The sequence below is a fragment of the Marmota monax genome, unplaced genomic scaffold (genome assembly GCF_021218885.2).
Source record: "Marmota monax isolate L192 unplaced genomic scaffold, Marmota_monax_Labrador192_F-V1.1 WCK01_AAM20220418_F8-fsc00096, whole genome shotgun sequence".
NCBI classification, from domain to species: Eukaryota; Metazoa; Chordata; class Mammalia; order Rodentia; family Sciuridae; genus Marmota; species Marmota monax.
This window is the reverse complement of record NW_026695236.1, coordinates 6,999,028-7,020,760: the sequence shown is the minus strand read 5'-3', so window position 1 is coordinate 7,020,760 and position 21,733 is coordinate 6,999,028. Positions and strand designations below refer to the sequence as shown.

Sequence of the window (21,733 nt, the reverse complement as noted above, 5' to 3'; positions counted from 1 at the left end):
TTGGCACCTTTGTCAAGAATCAGTTGGCTATAGATGTATGGGTGCCTTTCTGGGTTCTCTATTTGTTCCATTGGTCTATATCTATTTTTATATGATAACATGCTGTTTTGGTTATGATAGCTCAGCTTCATTTTTTTTTTTTTTTTTTTTTTTTTGCTCAAGATTGTTTTGGGCATTTGGGGTCTTCTGTGCTTACAGATGAATTGTAGAAATGTTTTCTCTAGTTTTTCAAGGAATAGCCTTAGTATTTTGATGGGAATTGCATTGAATCTGTAGACCACTTGGATAGTATGGACATTTTAACAATGTTTTACCAATCCATGAACATGGGAGGTCTTTCCATCTTTTAGTATCTTCTTTAGCTTCATTTATCTGTTTAATAATTTTCATTGTAAAGGTCATTTACTTCCTTAGTTAAGTTTACTCAGGGTTGGGGCAGTGTTTGTTTTGTGGTTATTGTAAATTATTAAATTATTTCTTTATCAACAAATGGGTTATTGGTGTATAGAACAGCTACTGATTTTTATATTTTGATTTTTGCATCCTGCTCCTTTTCCAAATTAATTTATCAGTTCTAATAACCTCTGGTAGATTCTTTACACTCTTCTATGTAAGAATCATATCATCTGAAAACAGAATTTAACTTCCTTCTTTCCTACTTGTATGCCTGTTATTTTTTCTCTTACCTAATTGCTCTAAAACTTCTAGTTCTGTACTGAATAATAATGTTGAAAGTAGACAATATTATCTTGTTCCTGATCTTAGAGGAAATATTTTCTGTTTTTCCTCATTCAGTACAATTTTGGCTGTGAGTTTGTCAGATATTTTATGTTGAGGTATAATTCATTGATACTGATTTGTTCGGAGCTTTATTGTGAAAGGATGTTGAATTTAATCAAATGCTTTCTCTTCATCTCTTGAAACAATCATGTGATTTTTATCTTCATTCTGTTCCCATAATGTATTACATTTATTGATCTGAGTATGTTAAACCATCCTTGCATCCCTGGAATGAAACAACTCAATAATGATAGTTTTTTTGTTTGTTTTTGTTTTTGTACTGGAGATCAAACCCAGGTATGCTTAACCACTGAACCACATCCCCAGATCTATCTTTTTATTTTATTTATTTATTTATTTTTAGATAGGGTCTCCCTAAGTTGCTTAGGGCCTCACTAAGTTGCTGAGGCTGACTTAGAACTTGCAGTCCTCCTGCCTCAGTCTCCTGAGCCTCTGGGATTACAGGCAAACACCACTGCACCTGGCTGATATATGATCTTTTTTATGTGCTCTTGAACTTGATTCACTGGTACTTTGTTGAGGATTTTTGCATCTATGTTCATCAAGGATACTGGTCTGTGTGTATGTGTCTTGTTGTGTTTTTGTGGGTAATATTGGACTCACAGAATGAGTTTGGAAGGGTACCCTCCATTTCACTCCATGGAGGATTGAGAAGAAAGGACTTCGGTTCTTCTTTAATAGTTTGGTAGGAATCAGCAATGAAGTCATATGTGGAAATTTCTTTTTTATAGACTTAATGATGATTCAGTATCACTACTTGTTATTGGTCTATTAAGATTTTTTTTATAACCTCTTGGTTCAATTTTACTAGGTCATATATGTTCAAAAATTGTCCATTCCTTTTAGATTTTCCAATTTATTAGCATATAGTTTTAAAAATAATCTCTAATGATTTTTTATATTCCTGTGTTACCAGAAATATAATGACCTGCATGATGTTTACTCAGTTTCCTCAAACTAGGGCAAGTGAGTCAGATTAGAAATATTAAAGGTATGAGAAATTTAAGAAATAAAGACAAGTCACAGAAATAAATGAAAAGTAGGGGGCATAGTGGGATGATCCAGCTCTGATGGGGACTGGATGTAACCACAAAATAGAGCCTGTGCTTTATTTATATGGGTAGGAACAACAGCGGGGTTCAGTGTGAAGAACTTCCTGAGGAAAACAGGATGAAAATGACAAAAACAACTTGGTTGGGCTTAGCAGGTTATAGCCTTCCAGGCTGCTGCGTTTGAACCTAGGGCTGTCTGAGACAATGGGCAGGGTGTCAGCATAAACTGAGCAAGCTCCAATCAGTGGGATTTCACTGAGAGTTCTCAGAAGAGCAACACCCCTGCCTTGAGATGGCTCAAACAAACCCATAATTCATTCACAGCTTCCGACATCGATGTCTCCTCTTTCATCTCTAATTTATTTATTTGGGTCTTCTCTTTTTGTCTTGGTTAGTCTAGCTAAAGGATTATCAATTGTGTTTATCTTTCCAAAGAACCAACTCTTTTGTTTCCTTGAACTTTTGTATAGGTTTTTTACCCCCATTTATTTCTGCCCTGGTTTTTGTTATTTCTTTCCATCCCAAGTTTTGGTATGTCTTGTTTATATTTTTATTTGCTTCAATTTTTAATTTCCCTTTGGAATTCCTCAATGACCCACTATTTATTCAAAATTGTGTTGTTCAGTTTCCATGTATTTGTGATCAGAAAAGATATAGGATATGACTTCAGCTTTGTTAAGACTTGTTAAGACATTTTGTGGACCAGTCTATGGGCTATTCTAGAGAAAGTTGCATGCACTGATAGAAAGCATGCATAATCTGTTTAGAATGTTCTTTAAAATTTTATTAAATCCACTTGGTGTATAGTTTAAATCTGATATTTCTTATTTGTCAGGGAGAGGAGTTTGGACGATCTGTCCATTGATGAGAGTGAACTGTTAAAATCCCAAACTATTATTATATTGGAGCCTATCTCTTCCCTTAAGTTTAATAGCATTTGTTTTATAAAATTGATATTTCAACATTAGGTGCATATTGATTTACAACAATCATACCTTCTTTATGAATAAATCTCTTCATAATTATATAGTGACCGTCTTTGTCTCTTTTTAAAGTTTGTCTAAAAGTCTGTTTTGTTGGTGCATTGTAATTATACATAATAGTAGAATTTTTGATACATATTTGTACTTAACTACAATATAACTATATAGGCTAGTGAATTTTGTCCCCAGCACCTCCCATTTTCAACTCTCCTCCTTCCTCCCCCTGGTCCCCTTCACTGTACTGATCACCCATCTATTTTCATGAGACTACCCTCCATCTTTTTTCCCCTGGGTTTTTATTTTCCTCTCTAGTTTCCATATATAAGAAAAAAAAATATGACCCTTGACTTTCTGAGTTTAGCTTATTTTGCTTCACATAATACCTTCATGTTCCATTCATTTTTCTGCATATGATTTATTCTTCCTTGTGGCTATAGAACTCAATTGTGCATATACATTTTCTTTATCCATTTATCCATTGATGGACACCCAGACTGGTTCCATAACTTGGTTATTGTGAATTGTGCTACAATAAACATGTAGCACAGTAATATAGCATGTATATCACTATGGTATGCTGACCTTAATTCTTTAGGATAAGTACAGAGAGGGATATAACTGGATCATATGGTAATTCTATTCCTAGTCTTTTGAGGAACTTCCAGTCTGATTTCCATAGTGGTTATACTAATGCCTTAAAATCTGTTTTGTCAAATATAGCTGTTTCAATTTGCTTTAGGATTCCATTTGTTTGGAATATAATTTTACATCATTTCACTTTCACTGTGTAAGTCTTTACTGGTAAAGTGAGTTTCTTGTAGGGAGCATATTGTTGGGTCTTATTTTACCCAGTTTGACAGTATCTTTTTTAAAAAATTATTTATTCTAATTTGTTATACATGACAGCATATGTATTTCAATTCATAGTACACATATGGTGCACAATTTTTCATTTCTCTGGTTGTACACAAAGTAGAGTCACACCATTCATGTCTTCATACATGTATCTAGGATAATGATGTCCATCTCATTCCACCATTTTCCTACCCCCATATCCCCTCCCTTCCTTTCCCTCCCCTTTGCCCTGTCCAAAGTTCCTCCATTTCTCCCATGCTCCCCCCTCCCACCCCCATTATGGATCAGCATCCACAGAGAAATATTCGGCCTTTGGTTTTTGAGGATTGGCTTACTTCACTTAGCATGATATTCTCCAACTCCGTCCTTTTACCTGCAAATTCTATAATTTTATTCTCTTTTAATGTGGAGTAATATTCCATTGTGTGTATATACCACAGTTTCTTTATCCATTCATCTATTGAAGGGCATATAGGTTAATTCCACAATTTAGCTATTGTGAATTGTACTGCTATAAACATTGATGTGGCTGTGTCACAGAAGCATGCTGTTTTTAAGTCCTTTGTGTATAGACCAAGGAGTGGGATAGCTGAGTCAAATGGTGATTCCATTCCAAGTTTTCCAAGGAATCTCCATACTGCTTTCCAGATTGGTTACACCAATTTGCAGTCCCACCAGCAGTGTATGAGTGTGCTTTTTTCCCTCACATTCTTGCCAATACTTATTGTTGCTTGTATTCTTAATAACTGGCATTCTGACTGGAATGAGATGAAATCTTAGAGTAGTTTTGATTTGCATTTCTCTAATTGCTAGAGATGTTGAACATTTTTTATATATTTGTTGATCTATTCTATATCAACTTCTGAGAAGTGTCTGTTCAGTTCTTAGCCCATTTATTGATCGGATTATTTGGGGATTTTTTTGGTGTTAAGTTTTTTGAGTTCTTTATATATCTTGGAGATTAGTATGCTATCTGATGTCCGTGTGGTAAAAATTTGCTCTCATTCTGTAGGCTCTCTCTTCACCTAACTGATTGTTTCTTTTGCTGAGAAGAAGCTGTTCAGTTTGAATCATTTCCATTTACAGATTCTTGATTTTATTTCTAAAAGAGTCTTGTTAAGGAAGTTGGAACCCAATCCAACATGATGAAGATTTAGGCCTACTTTTTTTTTTTTCTATTAGGCACAGGGTCTCTGGTCTAATTTCTAGGTCCTTGGTCCACTTTGAGTTGAGTTTTGTGCATGGTGATAGATAGGGGCTTAATTTCATTTTGCTGCATATGGATTTGCAGTTTTCCCAGCATCATTTGTTGAAGAGGCTATCTTTTCACCAATGTATGTTTTTGGCGCCTTTGTCTGGTATGAGATAACTGTTTTTATGTGGGTTTGTCTCTGTGTCCTCTACTCTGTATCATTGGTCTACAAGTCTATTTTGGTGCCAATACCATGCCATTTTTGTTCTATTGCTCTGTTGTATCGTTTAAGTTCTGGTATTGTGATGCCACCTGCTTCACTCTTCTTGTTAAGGATTGCTTTGACTATTCTGGGTCTCTTATTTTTCCAAATAAATTTCATGATTGTTTTTTATATTTCTGAAAGGAATGACATTGGGATTTTAATTGGAATTGCATTGAATCTGTATAGCACTTGGGTAGTATGGCCATTTTGACAAAATTAATTTTGCCTATCCAAAAGCATGGGAGATCTTTCCATTTTCTATGGTCTTCTTCAATTTCTCTTTAGTGTTCTATAATTTTCATTGTAGAGATCTTTCACCTCTTTTGTTAAATTCATTCCCCAATTTTTGTTTGTTTTCTTTTTTTGAGGTTATTGTGAATGGAATAGTTTTCCTAATTTCTCTTTCAGAGGATTCATCACTGATACATAGTAGTGCATTTGACTTATGGGTATTGATTTTATATGCTGCTCTTGGTTTTGATATTCTTTGTTCTTTTCTTCCTTTCTTATTCATGCTTTGCACAGCTTACTGTATTGATGTTTGATTCTTTTTTCTCTTTTGTGTAATTACTCTTCTACTAGGGTTTATACTTTCATATACTATCATGATTCTAGTTGTTTTTCTTTCACTTTTGAGTGCATGATTCTATTAAGCATCTTTTATAAGGCTGATCACATAGTCATAAATTCCCTTAGTTTTTCTTTGTTGTAGAAGATCTTCATTTCTGCTTCATTTCTGAAGGATAGCCTTGCTTGTTATAATATTGTTTGGCATTTTTTTCCTTTCAGAATTTACAATATGTCATCCCATTCCCTCCTGGCCTGATGGTTTCTGCTAAAAACTTTGCTCTTAATCTAATTGGGTTGCCCTTAAATGTGGCAAGGTGCTTTTCTCCTGCAAATTTTAAAATTCTTCCTTTGATCTTCTTTTGATAGTTTTATTATATGTACGATTAAGATCTTTTCTGATAATATCTAATTGGTATTCTCTATGCCTCCATATATAATTGTCCATGGCAATCCCAAATTAAAGATGTTTTCTACTATTATTTCATTGAATATGTTTTCTTAACCTTTATCTCCTAACTTTGAATGTTGCAACAATGCAGATTTTGTGTTTAATAGTTCCCAAAGATCTTTAGTATTCTCTTCATTCTTTTTTCTTTTGTTTTCTTGTTTGAATGGAATATTTCCAAAGAATGTTTTCAATCTCAGATATTTTCTTCCATTATTGTTAAGACTTTCAACTCAATTTTTAAATTTGACTTATTGAGCTCTTTTCCAAGATTTCTGTGCAGTTATTTTTCAGAACCTCTATCTCTTGCTTAATATCTTATTCCTATCCTGCATGTCTTCCTAATCTTATTTATTTATCTATATTTTCTTGGATCTTATTGAGCTTTTTAAGAATCATTATTTTAAATTTTTTGTCAGGCAGTTCATCCATTTTGACTTCTTTGGAATCTGTTACTAGAGAATTATGATATTTTGAAAGTGTAATATTGACTTGTTTTTCCACATTTCTTTTTCTTAATGTAGGGACATTAAGATTTGCACATCTGGTGGATCTAACATCTCTACCACTTATGGGATGGCCTTCAGAATCTTTCTCCTGAAAATGTGTCTTGGGGTATCACTTTGTATGCTTTTTATGCAATGTTAGCTTTATGTCAACTGGGCAGCATAGTGTGGTCTCCCTGAAGCTTCTTTAACTGTAATTAACAAATTTGGGCACAATGTGCACTATGTCACAGCTGGAGAAGCTCCACTATCTCTGTATGCCTTGCAAGAGTGAGGACACTCAAGCAGTTCAGGCAGGTGTGGTGTAGACCGCAGAGAGTGTGAAGTGCACATTGTGTAGCTACTCCTACAATGGGCGTGGTGGTCCCTAGCAGGTGATGGGGGTTTCCTCTGGCACTGTCTTATAAGGGTATGCGGCACTGACTATACCAGTAATAGGAAACAGCCTGAATCTATTTTCCTTTGAGCAGATAGTGGTTGCAAGCCTTGGTGCTTCATGAGGAGAAGTAATGGCAGGAACTATAGCACCTACACTGTGGTGCTCACAGCTGGTCCTAACAGCAGTGTATAGTTGGAAAAGGTGCAGAAGCAGCCTGTAAGGGGAACTGCATAGGTGAGATGGTAGCAGAAATTGCAGTGTCCCTATGTGCTGTTATTGTGGGATTTCCCACCCAGGAGCAGGACTTCAGTCTCTACTCCCCCACCTCCCGGCCCCAGCCATCTGCATCTGGGGGTACCATGACAAATGGGGCTTTTCTCTCCTGACTCCTTTAGTTAAAGTGCCTGACATGGAGCTACTGGGAACAAAATGCGGTTGAAGCTAGGCAAAATTCCTCTTGGGCCTTCCTTGACTGTTCATGCCCATGGGTGTGGAAGACAGGTGGGAAATTTTTCACCAGCTGAAGTGCCTGCAGGAACAAGTGGGGAGAGGGATTGCAGCAGGCACTAAGCCCAGTTGCTCTCCTGACCTTAGGCCAAGCATGCTAGGGGCAGAATGACAGCCCCAAACCCCAGAGCCCAGCCATGCTCAAAACCACCCCAGCATAACTCTGTGTTCAGTAAAGCAGTGAAACTACAGAGCTCTTTCTCTGCCCTGCGAGTGAAAGGCACCCGTGTATGTTGTGCTGAAGGGAAGGGAAGTAAGAACCACAAGAATGGCTGCCTTCAGACAAAGTTCCAGCATGAATCCATCTATAACCTGCCATGCCCTTGATCTCAGAGGGCAAGCTTCCTGATCTCCCACTTCTTAAGTGTAATACCCTTCATTCCCCTCTATGTCACAACTGTCCCCTATAATTTAGATTGCTCAGTGGATTTGAATCACTCTACTTAGCCACATTTTTTCAAAAGGTAGCTACTCATGTGGAATGTATGTGAGGTCCCAGAGATGGTATGTGCAGGGGTTTCTGACCCCTAAAGCAGCCCAAATTCAGACAATAACTCCCTTCTCAACTGCCTATAGCTTCCTAGGGGTTTTCTAGGAGATGTTGTGAAATCCTTTCCCAAAGCAAAACTATCTTGCAGATTTCCAGTTACTTATCTATTACGCTGCAATACTGTGAGGGTTATAAAACTTTACAATAGCTAGGTTTGCCAGCATCCATGCTGATAGTTTGTTGGAACTCTCTGTTTCACACTTACCCCTACAAGGATATTTTGTTTCTCTTACTGTGCTTTTGTAAGAGGCATTCTTTCAAATCAATGTCACAGGCAAAGAGTGAGAGGCAAAGATTGGGATGGAGATGAATTTCAAGAAAAGGGAACTCTAGCAGTGAAGGTAGAGGACATCTGAAAGGCAGATTCCTGTACTTGCCTTATGCTCAATAAATGGTAAATAAATGAATGGATGAATGAATAAATGTCTTACTAGTGAGTAGGTAGTCTTTTTCTGTGAATTATAACATCTTAGGTGATATCTCTAAAAAACATAGAACCATATAATGTGTTTTAACTGGAAGGAGCCTTAAAAGTATGTTATCTGGTGCCCATATTTTGAACTTGTAAAATTTAAGGCTTGAAATAAATTTTTTATCCCACTGTCTAATAGTACTAGGATTTTTAGCTTCTCGGTGTCAGGACTAGGACACTGGTTCACAGTGTAATACTCCTTCAGTTTTATCATAGGTTAAAGCATCTATCCTAGTATCATAAATAGCATAATTCTCACATTCTGAATATAGGAGAGTAGACTCATTTAGTGTTATAGTTGGAAGAGACCTTAAAGGTGATCTAGATTATCCTCTCTTTATTGAAGAGAAAACCATGATATAAAATATTGACTTGTTCCACTAAACCAGTTAGAGAATCAACATTCAAATTCATGTAACCAGATCCCCAAATCTAGTGCACATTCCACAATATGCTGAAGGATATTAGTATATTTAAACCTATTTGCTTTTTGCATATTGACATGGCATATGACCCTCTAAATGTGGACAACAGGAAATGTTTATTTATGTACAAGTACATGGGAAAGCAATTTCCATTCAACTTTTTAAAAAATTCTTACAAATAAAAAGGTTTTGTTAAATACATTCATTCTTTGCACATAAAATACATTCTTTTTACTTTTTCTCTCGGTATGAATTATTTCTTAATAATAAAAACTTAAGCCACAATGAACAGTCAGATGGTTTGGCAATTTCACAATCTTTTTTCAAGAAGGAAAAATTTTAAAGACAACATGTAAAAAAAATTGTATCTCAAAAACGTTTCACTGAATCCTAAAAGATTGAATGAGTATTCCATTCCACCATGATTTACTGCTATCCTTAAAAACAATGCAAAAGACTAGAAATTCTGTGATGACAATGCAATTTCTACAAGACTGAAGCAGTCTTCAAGAAATTGATTATCATATCTACATGACAGGCTCATAGAAAAAAAATTATGGACATATTGGAGAGTTAGCCACTATTCAAGAGTCTCCTAATTGATCAAATGAACTAAGATCATAAGTTGCATTCCCCAAGTAGTAATTTAAGAGTTATTTTAAAATACAGACAAATGACAAGATTTGTTAGGCTAATTGCTCTTAAGAGATGTAAACACATATGCCCACACACAAAAAAATTTTACATAAATGTTCATAGCAGCATTACTTATAATAGCCAAAAAAAATGGAAACAACCCAAATGTCCATGAGCTGATGGACAGATGTTATATATACATGAAATGGAATATTACTTAACCATAAAAAGAAACTATTGATTCATGCTACAACATAGATGAGCCTTGAAAATGTTGAGAAGCCAGTCACAAAAGGCCACATATTTGAGGACTATATTTATATGAAATGTCCAAGATAAGAAAATCCATAGAAACAGAAGGATTATTTGCTGTCAGATGTTGGGGAGGATGAAGAAGGAGTGACTGCTAATGGATATAAGGTTTCTTTTGGGGATGACACAAGTTCTAAAATTAGTGATGATATTGCACAACAACATAGTAAATACACTAAAAAAACATTGAGTTTTTTACTTTGCAAAGGACAAATTAATGGTGTGTATATTTATCTTAATTTTAAAACGAAACATAACTTTATTTTAAAATATTTTGTTCAGGTTTGTTTTTTCTCCCTGTCCCCTTTTTAAAATGTTGAGTGGGGGCTGGGGTTGTGGCTCAATGGTAGAGCGCTTGCCTAGCATGTGTGAGGCACTGGGTTCGATTCTCAGCACCACATATAAATAAATTAATAAACAAAGTAAAGGACCATCAACAATTTATTATTTAAAAAAATGTTGAGTGAATTTGCAATAAATCGTTTTTCTACAGAATGTTTTCAGCTAATTGCACTCAGGTCATCAGTGGCTTATATTTCTAACAGGCTTTTTGTTAAGTAAAAAAAATTAATACATGGACATAAAATATACATTGTACCGTTAATATTTGCATGTTAGCATTATAAACAAGTACTATGTTTATATTGAAGCTTATTAGATTCTATATGCTGATGTATACAGATTTTACTTAGATCCTATGTATAAAACCAATAGCCAAATATTAAGAATTGAGTTCATAAAACTCAATGACTAACCTGTGTTAAAATTGTGTATATTAAAGATCGACATTTTAATGGAAAGATAGAAGGGGGAAATCAAGGAATCTCTAAGTCTTCATAAAGCAGCCTCTCTAAATATTTTTAACTAGCTGCTGAGATCTCCAGAATTGTATTTTTGAATTTTATTTCATCCCTATACTAAAAGTCATGCATTAAAATGTGTGCAACAAAATATAGGGCACACTTTTCCCCTTTAGATTATCAAAACTCTTCTTAATTCTTTATTAGCTGAATTTTTTAGCAGAGTGGATTTTTTTTTAGCTGAAAACAAATTTTACTCATGCACTAGTACAAATACATTTATGCAGCTCCTTTATATACCATCAAGAGCTCCAACCATGTGATATGTCTAGAGGACACTTCAGTGAGTAGAAATTAGAAGCCAGCATTCCAGTCATTTGATTTTTTTTTTCTTTAACAACAGGGACATGAAAACCCCAAAAGACTTAAGGGGATGAGAATTTTTTTAATTGTTTAAAGAAATCATTTGACATTCATTTGTCAAATAACCTACAAGAAATTTCCATTAGCATTCTGTAATTACATAGAACAAGAGAATACTTATTCCTAATGATTACATTCCAGAATGCAATATGATTAGCAGCTGTTTTTCAGAGGGCTTATCAAATTTACTATTGTTATTGAATCAGGCATAATAGTGTAACCTTAAACAAAAGCTGTGCACCATTCAGCCAACTAGTAAATTATGTTATCTGATCAGATTCTTACCTTGTGTTTTTCTGTATATGAATTTTTGCTTTATTAGGCATTTGGTACTCCAACTTTTATTTCAGAACATAGTGCATGCATAGAAAGGGGGTTACCCTTTTGGGTATTGGTAATTACATTCATCAAATATTGTCTCATATGAAATTAACTCTTAAAGCAGATCCCAAAACGGGTATTCATGACTCCATTTTACCAAGGGATGGAAACAAGCCACACAACCAGAATTATTCTTCAGAAGCATACTTTGTTATCAATTATATAACTAAAGAAGAAAAATACATGTATAACAGAAGAGTTGATCAACATAACGATTAAGATCTAAATCTGATATCAATAAGAAGCTAAGAGTTGGGCAGGGGGTGTAGCTTAATGGTAGTGTGCTTTACTATCATGCATGAAGCCCTGGGTTCAATCCCCAATATTGGGGAAAGTGGAAGAAGCAGCTAAGAATTAACAAAAACTTTCCTGACATTGAAGGGAAGAATGATTACCACCTTAATGAGCTTTTACCATTATTTAAGTAAAGTTAGGAAAAAAGAGCAATAATAAGTTGCAAATGTGTCTCCTTAAAAAGAAAGGGATCAACCCATTTTTCTTACCATGGAGAATGGGATCAAAGAGGAAAGAGGTTTAAATTGCACTGTGAGGTATTTCAGTTCTAAGATTAAGTTTCCTGATAAGAAGGAGTTTACAACCCTGCAATTGCCTATTGAAAGAATATATCTTTGCAGAAGTATATAAAGAAACAGTGACAGTAATGCCCAAAAGCAGATCAAATAAGTGATTTTCTTTTAAGGAAATAAAAAATGGAAGTGTTTTCTTTTAAGCCAGGAAGGTTTTTTGGTTTTGTCTCTGAAGGATCTATGCTTGTATCACACCACCCAAAATCTTTTTTGAGTTTCTCCAGATGATCTTAAAGTGAATATCCTGCCTCAGCCTCTCACATAGCTCAGATCACACACACATGCCACCATGCCCAGCTCCAAAATCTTAAGTAAGGAAGACAGAACTAATAGTTGAGTGGTTACTGTTTACTGAGCACTCTGTTCTCAATTTATCTCATCTAATGTTCACAATAATGCTGATAGATCTATCATATATATATTTTTTTTTTCTCAAGATTATGTGCTTTGCCTAAAGTCACAGCTAATTTAGGCATCTTAGAGCCCCTCTCACCTAAATTAGTGTTCCCCTTCTATACATCTCCCTACCTCAGTCTTTAAAATGTCAGAGTCATCACCTACAAAGGATTTAATCAGGAACTAGAACACAGCATCTTCAAAATTCTGCTTTAAGCTAGTGGGAACGTAACATTTTGACTTGTACGTCTCAGTAGGCCAAATTAGTGGGGGCTAGCCTTTGTGTTCTGACCTCTTATCCAAAGGAGTCAGAGGAAGGCTTACCCAAACTCAAGTATGTTTCTCCCCATACTGATTCAAGACCAGTGACTTTTTGGTTTTTAAACCAATGAAAAGCTATTATTCAGCCTAGCAAGAGTACAAGTTATTTTGTAGGAGGAATCATTTGGGTGATAGGCTTTATTAGCAAAAATTGCTTAGAGTTATCTCATTTAAAAGCAAAGGCCTATGCTTTGTTACTTTATACATGGAGCAATTTGGCCTCAGGTTTTTAAAACTCACTTTCAAAAGAATCAAGGAAACCCACCAAATGTTATTTGAGATCCCAAGGACTGCTTTATGCCAATGACTCACCAGTCCATATCACGGAAGCTGAAAAACTTAATGTTGTTTTATTTTGTGGGATCTTAAATGGAAGATTCTGCTCTGTTAAAAATGCCTATCCTAAAATCCTGAAGAGATCATTATCATTACACTGATACAATTTCCATGATTCATATAACTTACAAAAATAATACCTTTTTTAACTCAACAACTAGTTTGTGGTTTCGACACTGGTGAATGGACTGGCAAGCCAATCCCAGCTGCAGATCAGCCTCTTGGCTTAACAACACATAATCAACCTCTTCCCAGAAGGGTGCATATATTTGTGGCAGAAGAACAAAGCCTTTTTAAGAAAAGTATTAGCCATGGGTCAAAAGATACTTAATTAAACATATTATGAGGAGAAAAGTACTGTAATGTAGAATTTTAAGTTAATAGTCATTTAGTCAAACTTCTAATCGATGCTTGAATCTTCTCCACATTCTCTGTGCTCAGTTCTTATCTGTGCTCTGCTTGACAGAAGGTATTGCTTGAAGATATTGTGGCCCCTTTCTCCCTGAAATAAAGCCTAAACCAGTGGCTCTGTAACTTCTATTCTGTGGGCCTTATTCCACCTTTTTGAACTACAGAGCATCTTGCTATAATAGACTAGTTGTATCCACCTCCCCCCAAATCCCTCAATTATTCTTCAAATGTCTTAAATTTTAAGTTCCTTCAGAAGCTGGTTATTCCTTGATTTGTTTTTAATTTCAAAGTATGGCTCCTAGGAATGATTATAACATTTCAACATCATGGGACATCAGAAAGAAGTGCCATTTCTCCTCTTCTAACATTACTATTTTAGTTAGTGGTTTGAAGGTATTTCTTAACTCAGTATGAAGAAATTATCAGAGTGTACAATGTAGCAGAAGGCAGCTTTCCTTTCAAATACAAAAGAGGCTCTTGTCAGAAATGAAATCCAAAGAAAATAGATCCTATATCTTTGCTGTTAAAATTAGTGTTTAACAATACTGCTTAGTCGGAATACATTTGTCAGAAAGATGAGATGCAAAATTTTTTTCAGTGCTTTTCTCTAGTTAATTCTAAAGTCTTACAGTTACATCAAAACACACCTGTCAGAACCATAACTGAGGAAAGTAACCAGTTGCAGTTAAAACAAACAAAAATTCTAGAAAAAAGAAATGGCAAATCCTAAATAAACCTCTTCCAGAAATGAATGAGGAAGTGATCCCTAGGTATATATGACCATGAAATACACAAATTCTATAAGGTTAAGAAATAGAACATGTCTATCTTTAAGGCCATTAATATGATACATGGAGGAAAAGAAGCAGTATTTTTTATTATTATTATAGATGACATCTCATTCTGTGGCTTAGTTTACCAAAAAAAAAAAAAAAAAGTTTAATCACAAGACCAGTTCAAAATCATTTGCAACTGGTTATTTTTGTTTTATTTTTTTTGTTTGTTTGTTTTGTAACGGGGATTGAACTCAGGGGCACTTGCTCACTGAGTCACATCCCCAGCCCTATTTTTTATTTTATTTAGACATAGGGTCTCATTGAGTTGCTTAGCACCTCACTGTTGCCAAGGCTGGCTTTGAACTTGAGATCCTCATGTCTCAGCCTCCCAAACCACTGGGATTACAGGCATGTGCCACCATGCCCAGCTTGCAACTGGTATTCAGAGTGAGTCATTAACTGAAATTTGATGCTGGATCTGGAGGAACTATGGGACAGCTTAAAGGATAGATGAGGCAAATAATTAACCTAGCACTGTGGGGGTCACCAGTGTCCTCCCAAGGCATGTATTCATGAACAGAAGAAGAGAGAGAGATTCCAGTTCTATGTTGAATCTGTTCCTTCCTCCAACAAGTCTAAAATGATCCTAATCCAAATACCTTATTTTGGTCAGTAGCGTCTACCTTTCTTACCAAATCCTAAATCAGAACTTGACATGTTTTCAAATCAATCAAATTGAGTTTCATTTTCAGTTATTTTCTTGCCACTTTACTCAGGGAGAGATTCTAATGAAAATGACCAAAAGATTGGAAAAAGAAAAGCCAGGAAAAACCACTTAACCCAAATAATGTACAGATATTTGGCCTTTTATAATCACAAATTAAATGTTAATATAATTCAACAGATCTAATGGAAGTATACAAAGGAGCAAAAAGTCTTGTGTAGGCAAAGGAAAAGGCATGAAATCCTTTGAGGATTTATTTATACAAAGCCATGTCATTGATAACAGCAAATTATGATTTCATAGATTTTCCCAAGTCTAATTCTATAACATGAAGATGTTTTCATTGGAAGCTAAAAAGAGTTTTGCTATATATTTAAAAACTTTACTAAAAGAAGGAAAAGATCTTACCAACAATGAAAGGCATGGACTCTGGTCTTATTTGTCAGAGTCAAGCCAAACTAAACAACAATAAAGAAACTTTTTTTGTTTTTTGTTTTTTAAATCTACTATTAAATAAGAATTTGATATTTTCCCCCTAAGGAAGGCTCATCTCAGCAAATATTGCCCTAACAATAAGAACAATTAGGCAAACCAGTAAGTTTAGGTCCTGGCCTAAGTTAAGATGACTTCATTTAATTGTATTTTTCTCAAGTTCTACTTGAAGGAGTAGTTATTGAACAACCACAAAAAAGTCCCTCATAGCACTAAATCATTTATTTGATATTTATTGCACCTGTCAGAGCTTATTCTCAAACTTGAGATACATTGGTGGACAAATGTCCATAAGGCCTAATCTGAAATTCACAGAACTAAGAAAAACAAAGCCCCACATTCTCATGTGTCCCTGTTGACAGGCCATGGATGGGTGACTATAAGCTACAGAAGACTAGAAGGTACCAAGAAAGAAAAAAGGCCAAGAAAACACTCTAATCTCATCTGACCAAAGGTATATGGAGAGGGTTAAGCCCTAGGGAATAAGATTTCCATAATACAAATATGGCCCAAGAAGCTGTCATTTTGGAACTAAATTAGTCCAATCCAACAAAGCCCTTTAAGTTTGCAAAGCAACTTTATTTTTAACATACTTGCTACTGTGAGATGAAGCTGGGTCATCATATGCTGGGGACATTGGAATTGTGCCAACAAAAAAGTAATAAATCCAGATTTAGGAACATTATCTTGCAGTTTAAAAAATAGGTTCTGCCCACCTTGATTAACTTATTTTTTGATACTTTAATTGCTGACTTAGTGGAAAAGATGAGGAGGGAAAGGCAATAATTATAAATTATTTAGATTTTTATTAAAGTTTTTTTTTTCTTCTGTAGAGACAGATTCTAAAATAAAGTTCAAGCTTCTGGGATCTGCTTTTCTTTCCCATAGAATCATGAAAAACACAGTGAGGCCAATCAGAAGAATCAGTCTCTTAATGATATATGTAATTCCATGTGCAAGAGATTGGTCATGCTGAAACCTGATACAGAAATGCTAAAAATGCTTTATCAATACTGTGTTCTACATGACTCATTTCTTTATAATTAAATAGCTTTCAAACATCAACATATCAGGACCGAGATTGTCACCATCTCCAGCAACAGCAGAATTACATATAATACCCTTATTCCATTACTTAGCATCAATCAGGTATGCTAAGCATCAAGCTACAGAAACATCTGACAGCATCAATAGCATTCAGGTTTAATTACTTTCCCAATTTGCATTTATATCAGTGAACAAATTGGAAAGTATCAAAGTATGGCACTGAAGAAACAGCAACACAGATTGAGCAGCACATCTTGCATTTTGAGTCCTCTTTTAAAACTGGCTAAGTAAAGGCATATATACCTCCTTTGAATTGGAGGAGTAACACATGCATATCAGGAAGGGAGAAAAAGAGGACCAAAAGGGAGACCAAGACAGAGAGGAAAAGAGAAAGAAACAGGAAGTTTCATGAGTCGGAGAGTAACCTTATTATAAAGAGATGATAAATGACAGCTCAACCTGCTTCCACAGCAGAATTTTTTTAAGGTTATTGAAGATACAAAAATGATTTGTTAGGCTTTTCATCTGTTGCTACTCGTACTTTTGCTAAAAATATCTACAAAAATCCTAAGCCTTGGTTTGTCCAAGAAGGATAGTACCAGAAAGTAAAAGATGTGACCTGTTATCAAGGACTGTGCTCTGCTTGGAATCCTGTTCTGCAGTCCATTAATCCACAGTATTTTGGTCATATCTTGTCTGTTTTCTCACACTATTAGTAATGTCTAAGAACTAATCTTTTATAGTAGAATATCATCAGTCATTTATACTTTTTTAATTTTCAAACTTTTACTTAAAGGGCAGGAAAGATTAGAGAAGAAAATTTAGAGATTTGAAGGGGAACATGAAAGAAAAAGTATTCTCTTCCTAGAAATTCATTCTAGAAAAGATAGTAATGAGACTTTGAAAAAGAGTGCCGATTCATGGAATTCCCCCATTTTTTTTTTTTTTATTTCTGTGTAATACATTTAAGGACATCAATGTACTAAAATGTTTGGTCTGTGAAATAGCAGAATCATTAGCACCAAAAGGAGTCATGGAGCTTATATATAATTAAAACAATGATTGTTTTTGTTGGTCATGGGTAAAGGTTTCATATAATTTTTACATCCGAAAGTTCTTGAAAGTGCCTGTGGACAAAAGAAATAACACTTTTCAGAATCTCCATGGGGTCATCATTATACACCACAGAGAGTACTTGGCCTTCCCAGTTTTGGTTTACCTGGTAGACAAGAAAACCAGGGCCACCAGAATATCATCATTGAAGCCCTAGAGAACAGCCCCCACATGCGCTTACTGATGTGCAGGAGGAATCCCTACAGTATGCTTCCCCCTGGACTGTGTTCAGGAATGCGCTTTTACTTGCTTTTTAAAAAAAAACAAAAGCAACATGCTCTGCAGATCATGGAGCGCCTAGTGCAATTTTCTTCTCACTCTAACTCCAGACTGCAAAAGGATGAAACCATTATGTGTTCTGCTAATGCTGGCCTGTGGACGAGGCCCTTGGCCTGCCATGCTTTGTAAGCTCAGGAGCCCACAGGAGTCAGAGGGTCCCAGAGCAGGAGCCACAGTCATCGTCTGATCTCCCCAGCAACTCGTGGCCCATCGGGGCAGCTGCTGATTCCTTTTGCTTCTCCTTGCCTCAGCTGTTAGTTGAAATTACAACAAGTCAAATAGCTGATGCTTTTCCCTTCTCCAGGGAGGGGTGAAGATACATTGTTCACCAGTGTGTTCTGTCTGGCTTCGCTGATAAGTCGGCATGCTAAGTCAAGGAAGAGTTTCTCCACATTATCAGATTCCTTGGCTGAAGTCTCCAGATAATACATGTCCTGAGCTTCTGAGAATTCTTCTGCTCTCTGCTGGGAGACCTCTCTCCTTTCAGCCAGGTCAATCTTGTTTCCTATAACAGTGGTATGATCAAAGAAAGAATCAACACTTGACTTTCTGCCAGCTCAGAAGCATAAAAATTAACTTCCAGATCTGAAGTCAAGCCAGACAGATGGGCTAGTAAAGCAAAGCAAATGTGACTGTGATTACTGGAATGTTTCGTTTAAAATATTAGCACTATTTATAATGACAAAGAACTGGAAACAACCCCAATGTCCATTAGTAGGGTACTGGCTAAGTAAGACTGTACATCCACACAGTGGAATATCTGCCCCTGTAAAAAGCCATTAGGAATATTTCTATATACTACCATGAAATGAAGACACTAGGATATATTAAGCAAAAAAGGCCGAGCAGAAAAATATAATTTACAACTAAGAAAAAGGGAAGAATATGAATATATATAAAACACACATCTTAATTTAAAAGATAATGGTTACCTATTTAAAAGAAAATAAAAACAGGGTTGAGAGGATAGGAATAGAAGTCAGGCCTCTCTGAATATACTTTGTTTTATAGTTTTGACTTCAGAAACTTACAAATGTTTTTCATATTTACACATTTAAAATTATACAATTAATACAAAGTATAATCCCTAAAATTGAAAGCAAAATTAAACAAAGATGGCTTCCATGTAGTGGTATAACCACACACAACTATTTCAAGTGAGTGTAACATATGGTAATTTAACCATATATCCTTAGGTATACATGCTGAAGACAAAGAATTAAAGGAAAAACTCTCAAACAGTTCCACTAATCATTTTGTCAATGGCAGTGCTGCTACTGTTACTATGAGGCTGCTATATGTATATTACGGGATAAAGCAAATAAGTAATTATTCTAGTATCACTGGGAACTAGAATTTTTGTCACAAGAAGGAAAAAATACAGATATAAGATTAATGAAGTTTAGTAAAATTTCTGCAATCCTGAATTATAAGTGGAAGTTTCAGTATGAATAATTCATGATGTATTTTATCTTTTAAAAGATAACAGATGTTTTCAACACCTACTCTCCAGGAAACCTGATAAAGATGATGTCAACTATTTTACCTGGCAACATCTCTTAAATGACCCAATTGATAAATCACTCTGACCTGGGAATTCTGTGTATGAATTATAAAGACCTACTGGAATGCCATAACTTGGGCTTCCTGAGTGTGCTGATTCTGTCCTAAAAATCAAGCTTGTATCGTTGTTATAAAACAAGATGGCTCCTATGGGGCACTGAGGCTTTTAGGCCAGGCAGATTCCTCACTTGTCTGAATTGAGCCTTGTTTCCTGACACTTGAATTGTCCAGGTGCAGGGAGAGTCCTGGAAAGCTGTGTGGACTACTATGAGAACTCCTTTCACTGAAAAGGTATGCCTAATGCTGACATGCCCGTAAGCCATAATGTAAGTGAATATGATGCCAAATGTAACTTATGAGAGTCTTGTCAGAATATTTAGTAGAGCCTAGTAAGACAACCCTCTTGTGCATGGTACAGAATCCAACATATGCACACACACATATCAGCCCTGCCCACTGAAAAGCCTAAAAAGAATGGCCAACCTACCAATAAGGGGAACTCCTAACATGTAGATTGTGGCCTCTAAATAGAAACTTACCATTAAAAAGAAACTATTTCTTAAACAAATGAGGTCTGGGGCAGAAAAATGCATGGATTTACCTGGAATACTTGTCATTCCAGAAAGCAAAAAAATTATCAAAGAATTCCTAGGGTCATATCAAAAGATTTCAGGAATTCATTTGAAGCAATTTCCACTATCAAAATTCAAACAATCAGTAATAATTGAAGAATCAATAATAATTACAAGGTAGTAGAATACACTAAATATATTAAGTCCACAAGTTCATATTCTATTAAAAATATAAACAAATTTCAATAGTTAATCAAAGGTCCTAGGGAATGAACTTATTACCTTGAAAAGCAGTGAATTTTTTAAAAAATCAGGTGTTCTTCTTTCTTATCCTAGAAGAACTGTACCTGAAATATCATATATGGGGTATTTTTGCTCAAAAAAAATCCCCTAAAACAAATAAATCTCATCAGGCCTCTAGATTTATTTACAAATCTGTGAGAAATGCAGGTGAATAAGGGACATGTCAAATGACACCACAAAGAAAACAACTTATCCTTATTAACTCTATAGGACAAATGCTTTAGTGATAAATTCCAAGAGAAAAAGAAATGGCAATGGAACTTATAGATAAAGGGAGAATTAAAAGACAGCAATAAAGTATAGGGATTTGGATTTGATTTAAACAAACTTACCAAAAAAATTAGGAATATTTGAACATTGAATTTTTGAGGCTACTAAGGGATTGTTAATTGTTTTAGGTGTGAAAATGACATTGTAGCTCAGTTTTTTTTTTTAAATCTTATCAAAGTCACATACTGATATTGTAAGGTAATGCAAAAATTTGAGACTTCTTCAAAATAATCTGGGTGGAAACAATGGACAGAACAGATAGGGAATAGATAAATAAGATTGGCCATGAGTTAGGTGATACTTTCTGAAGTTGAGAGATGTATTCATGGGATTGTGTATACTGTTTTCTCTGATTTGCTTATGTTTGAAATTTCGATACCAAAAATTTTTAAAGCCAATCACTTTCATATTGAACTAACTTATCTCTCCTCAAATTTCCATTTAACTTTTTTGGATAAAATCCTAAGAAGTAATGCTTGAACTTGAGGGCTTTCTCTAGAAAGGGCTTTCTGTGTAACACAGAAAACACAGGTCCAAAGCTACAGGCTTTCAAACACTTCATGGCAAGGGCTCACCACTGTACACAAGTGTTTTCAGTAGTGGGCTTGGAACACTAGCTCATAAAGAGGCAGGTACTTAAATAGCAGCCTGAAGGAAAAGTCCAGCAACTTGTTACAAAGCAACATGGTACACAATGTGACCTTGGACAAAGAATTTCACATCACTGAGCCTTTACTTCCTAACTTACAAATCTGGGATCATGACATGTAAAGTTCCTAATATGATTCCTGGCATCTACCAGTTATAATGCTTGTTATAAAAAGTTTACTTAGTGTACTGTTAGCTATAATTTGTGACTTAATGTTTCAGAAGTTCCTTACGCATTTTTTTTTAAAGTCGGGTCTTGTTAAACTATACAGCAATTCCTTCCCCAAAGGAAAACATTTACAACCATACAATTATTAAAACTTTTCATCACAACTAGGAGT

At 35.2% G+C, this 21,733-nt stretch overlaps 1 protein-coding gene across 2 annotated transcripts in view; it reads right to left on the bottom strand.

The window, feature by feature from the left end:
* Window positions 1-9,099: 9,099 nt before the first annotated feature.
* The window catches only part of Rab30 (RAB30, member RAS oncogene family), an 86,350-nt gene continuing 73,716 nt past the window's right edge, over window positions 9,100-21,733 (bottom strand). For both annotated transcript variants that reach the window (XM_058577348.1, XM_046439383.2), the window contains one exon: window positions 9,100-18,541. In XM_058577348.1, the coding sequence (XP_058433331.1) occupies window positions 18,291-18,541 (251 nt within the window). In that variant the 3' untranslated portion in view covers window positions 9,100-18,290. The remainder of the gene's footprint in view (window positions 18,542-21,733) is intronic.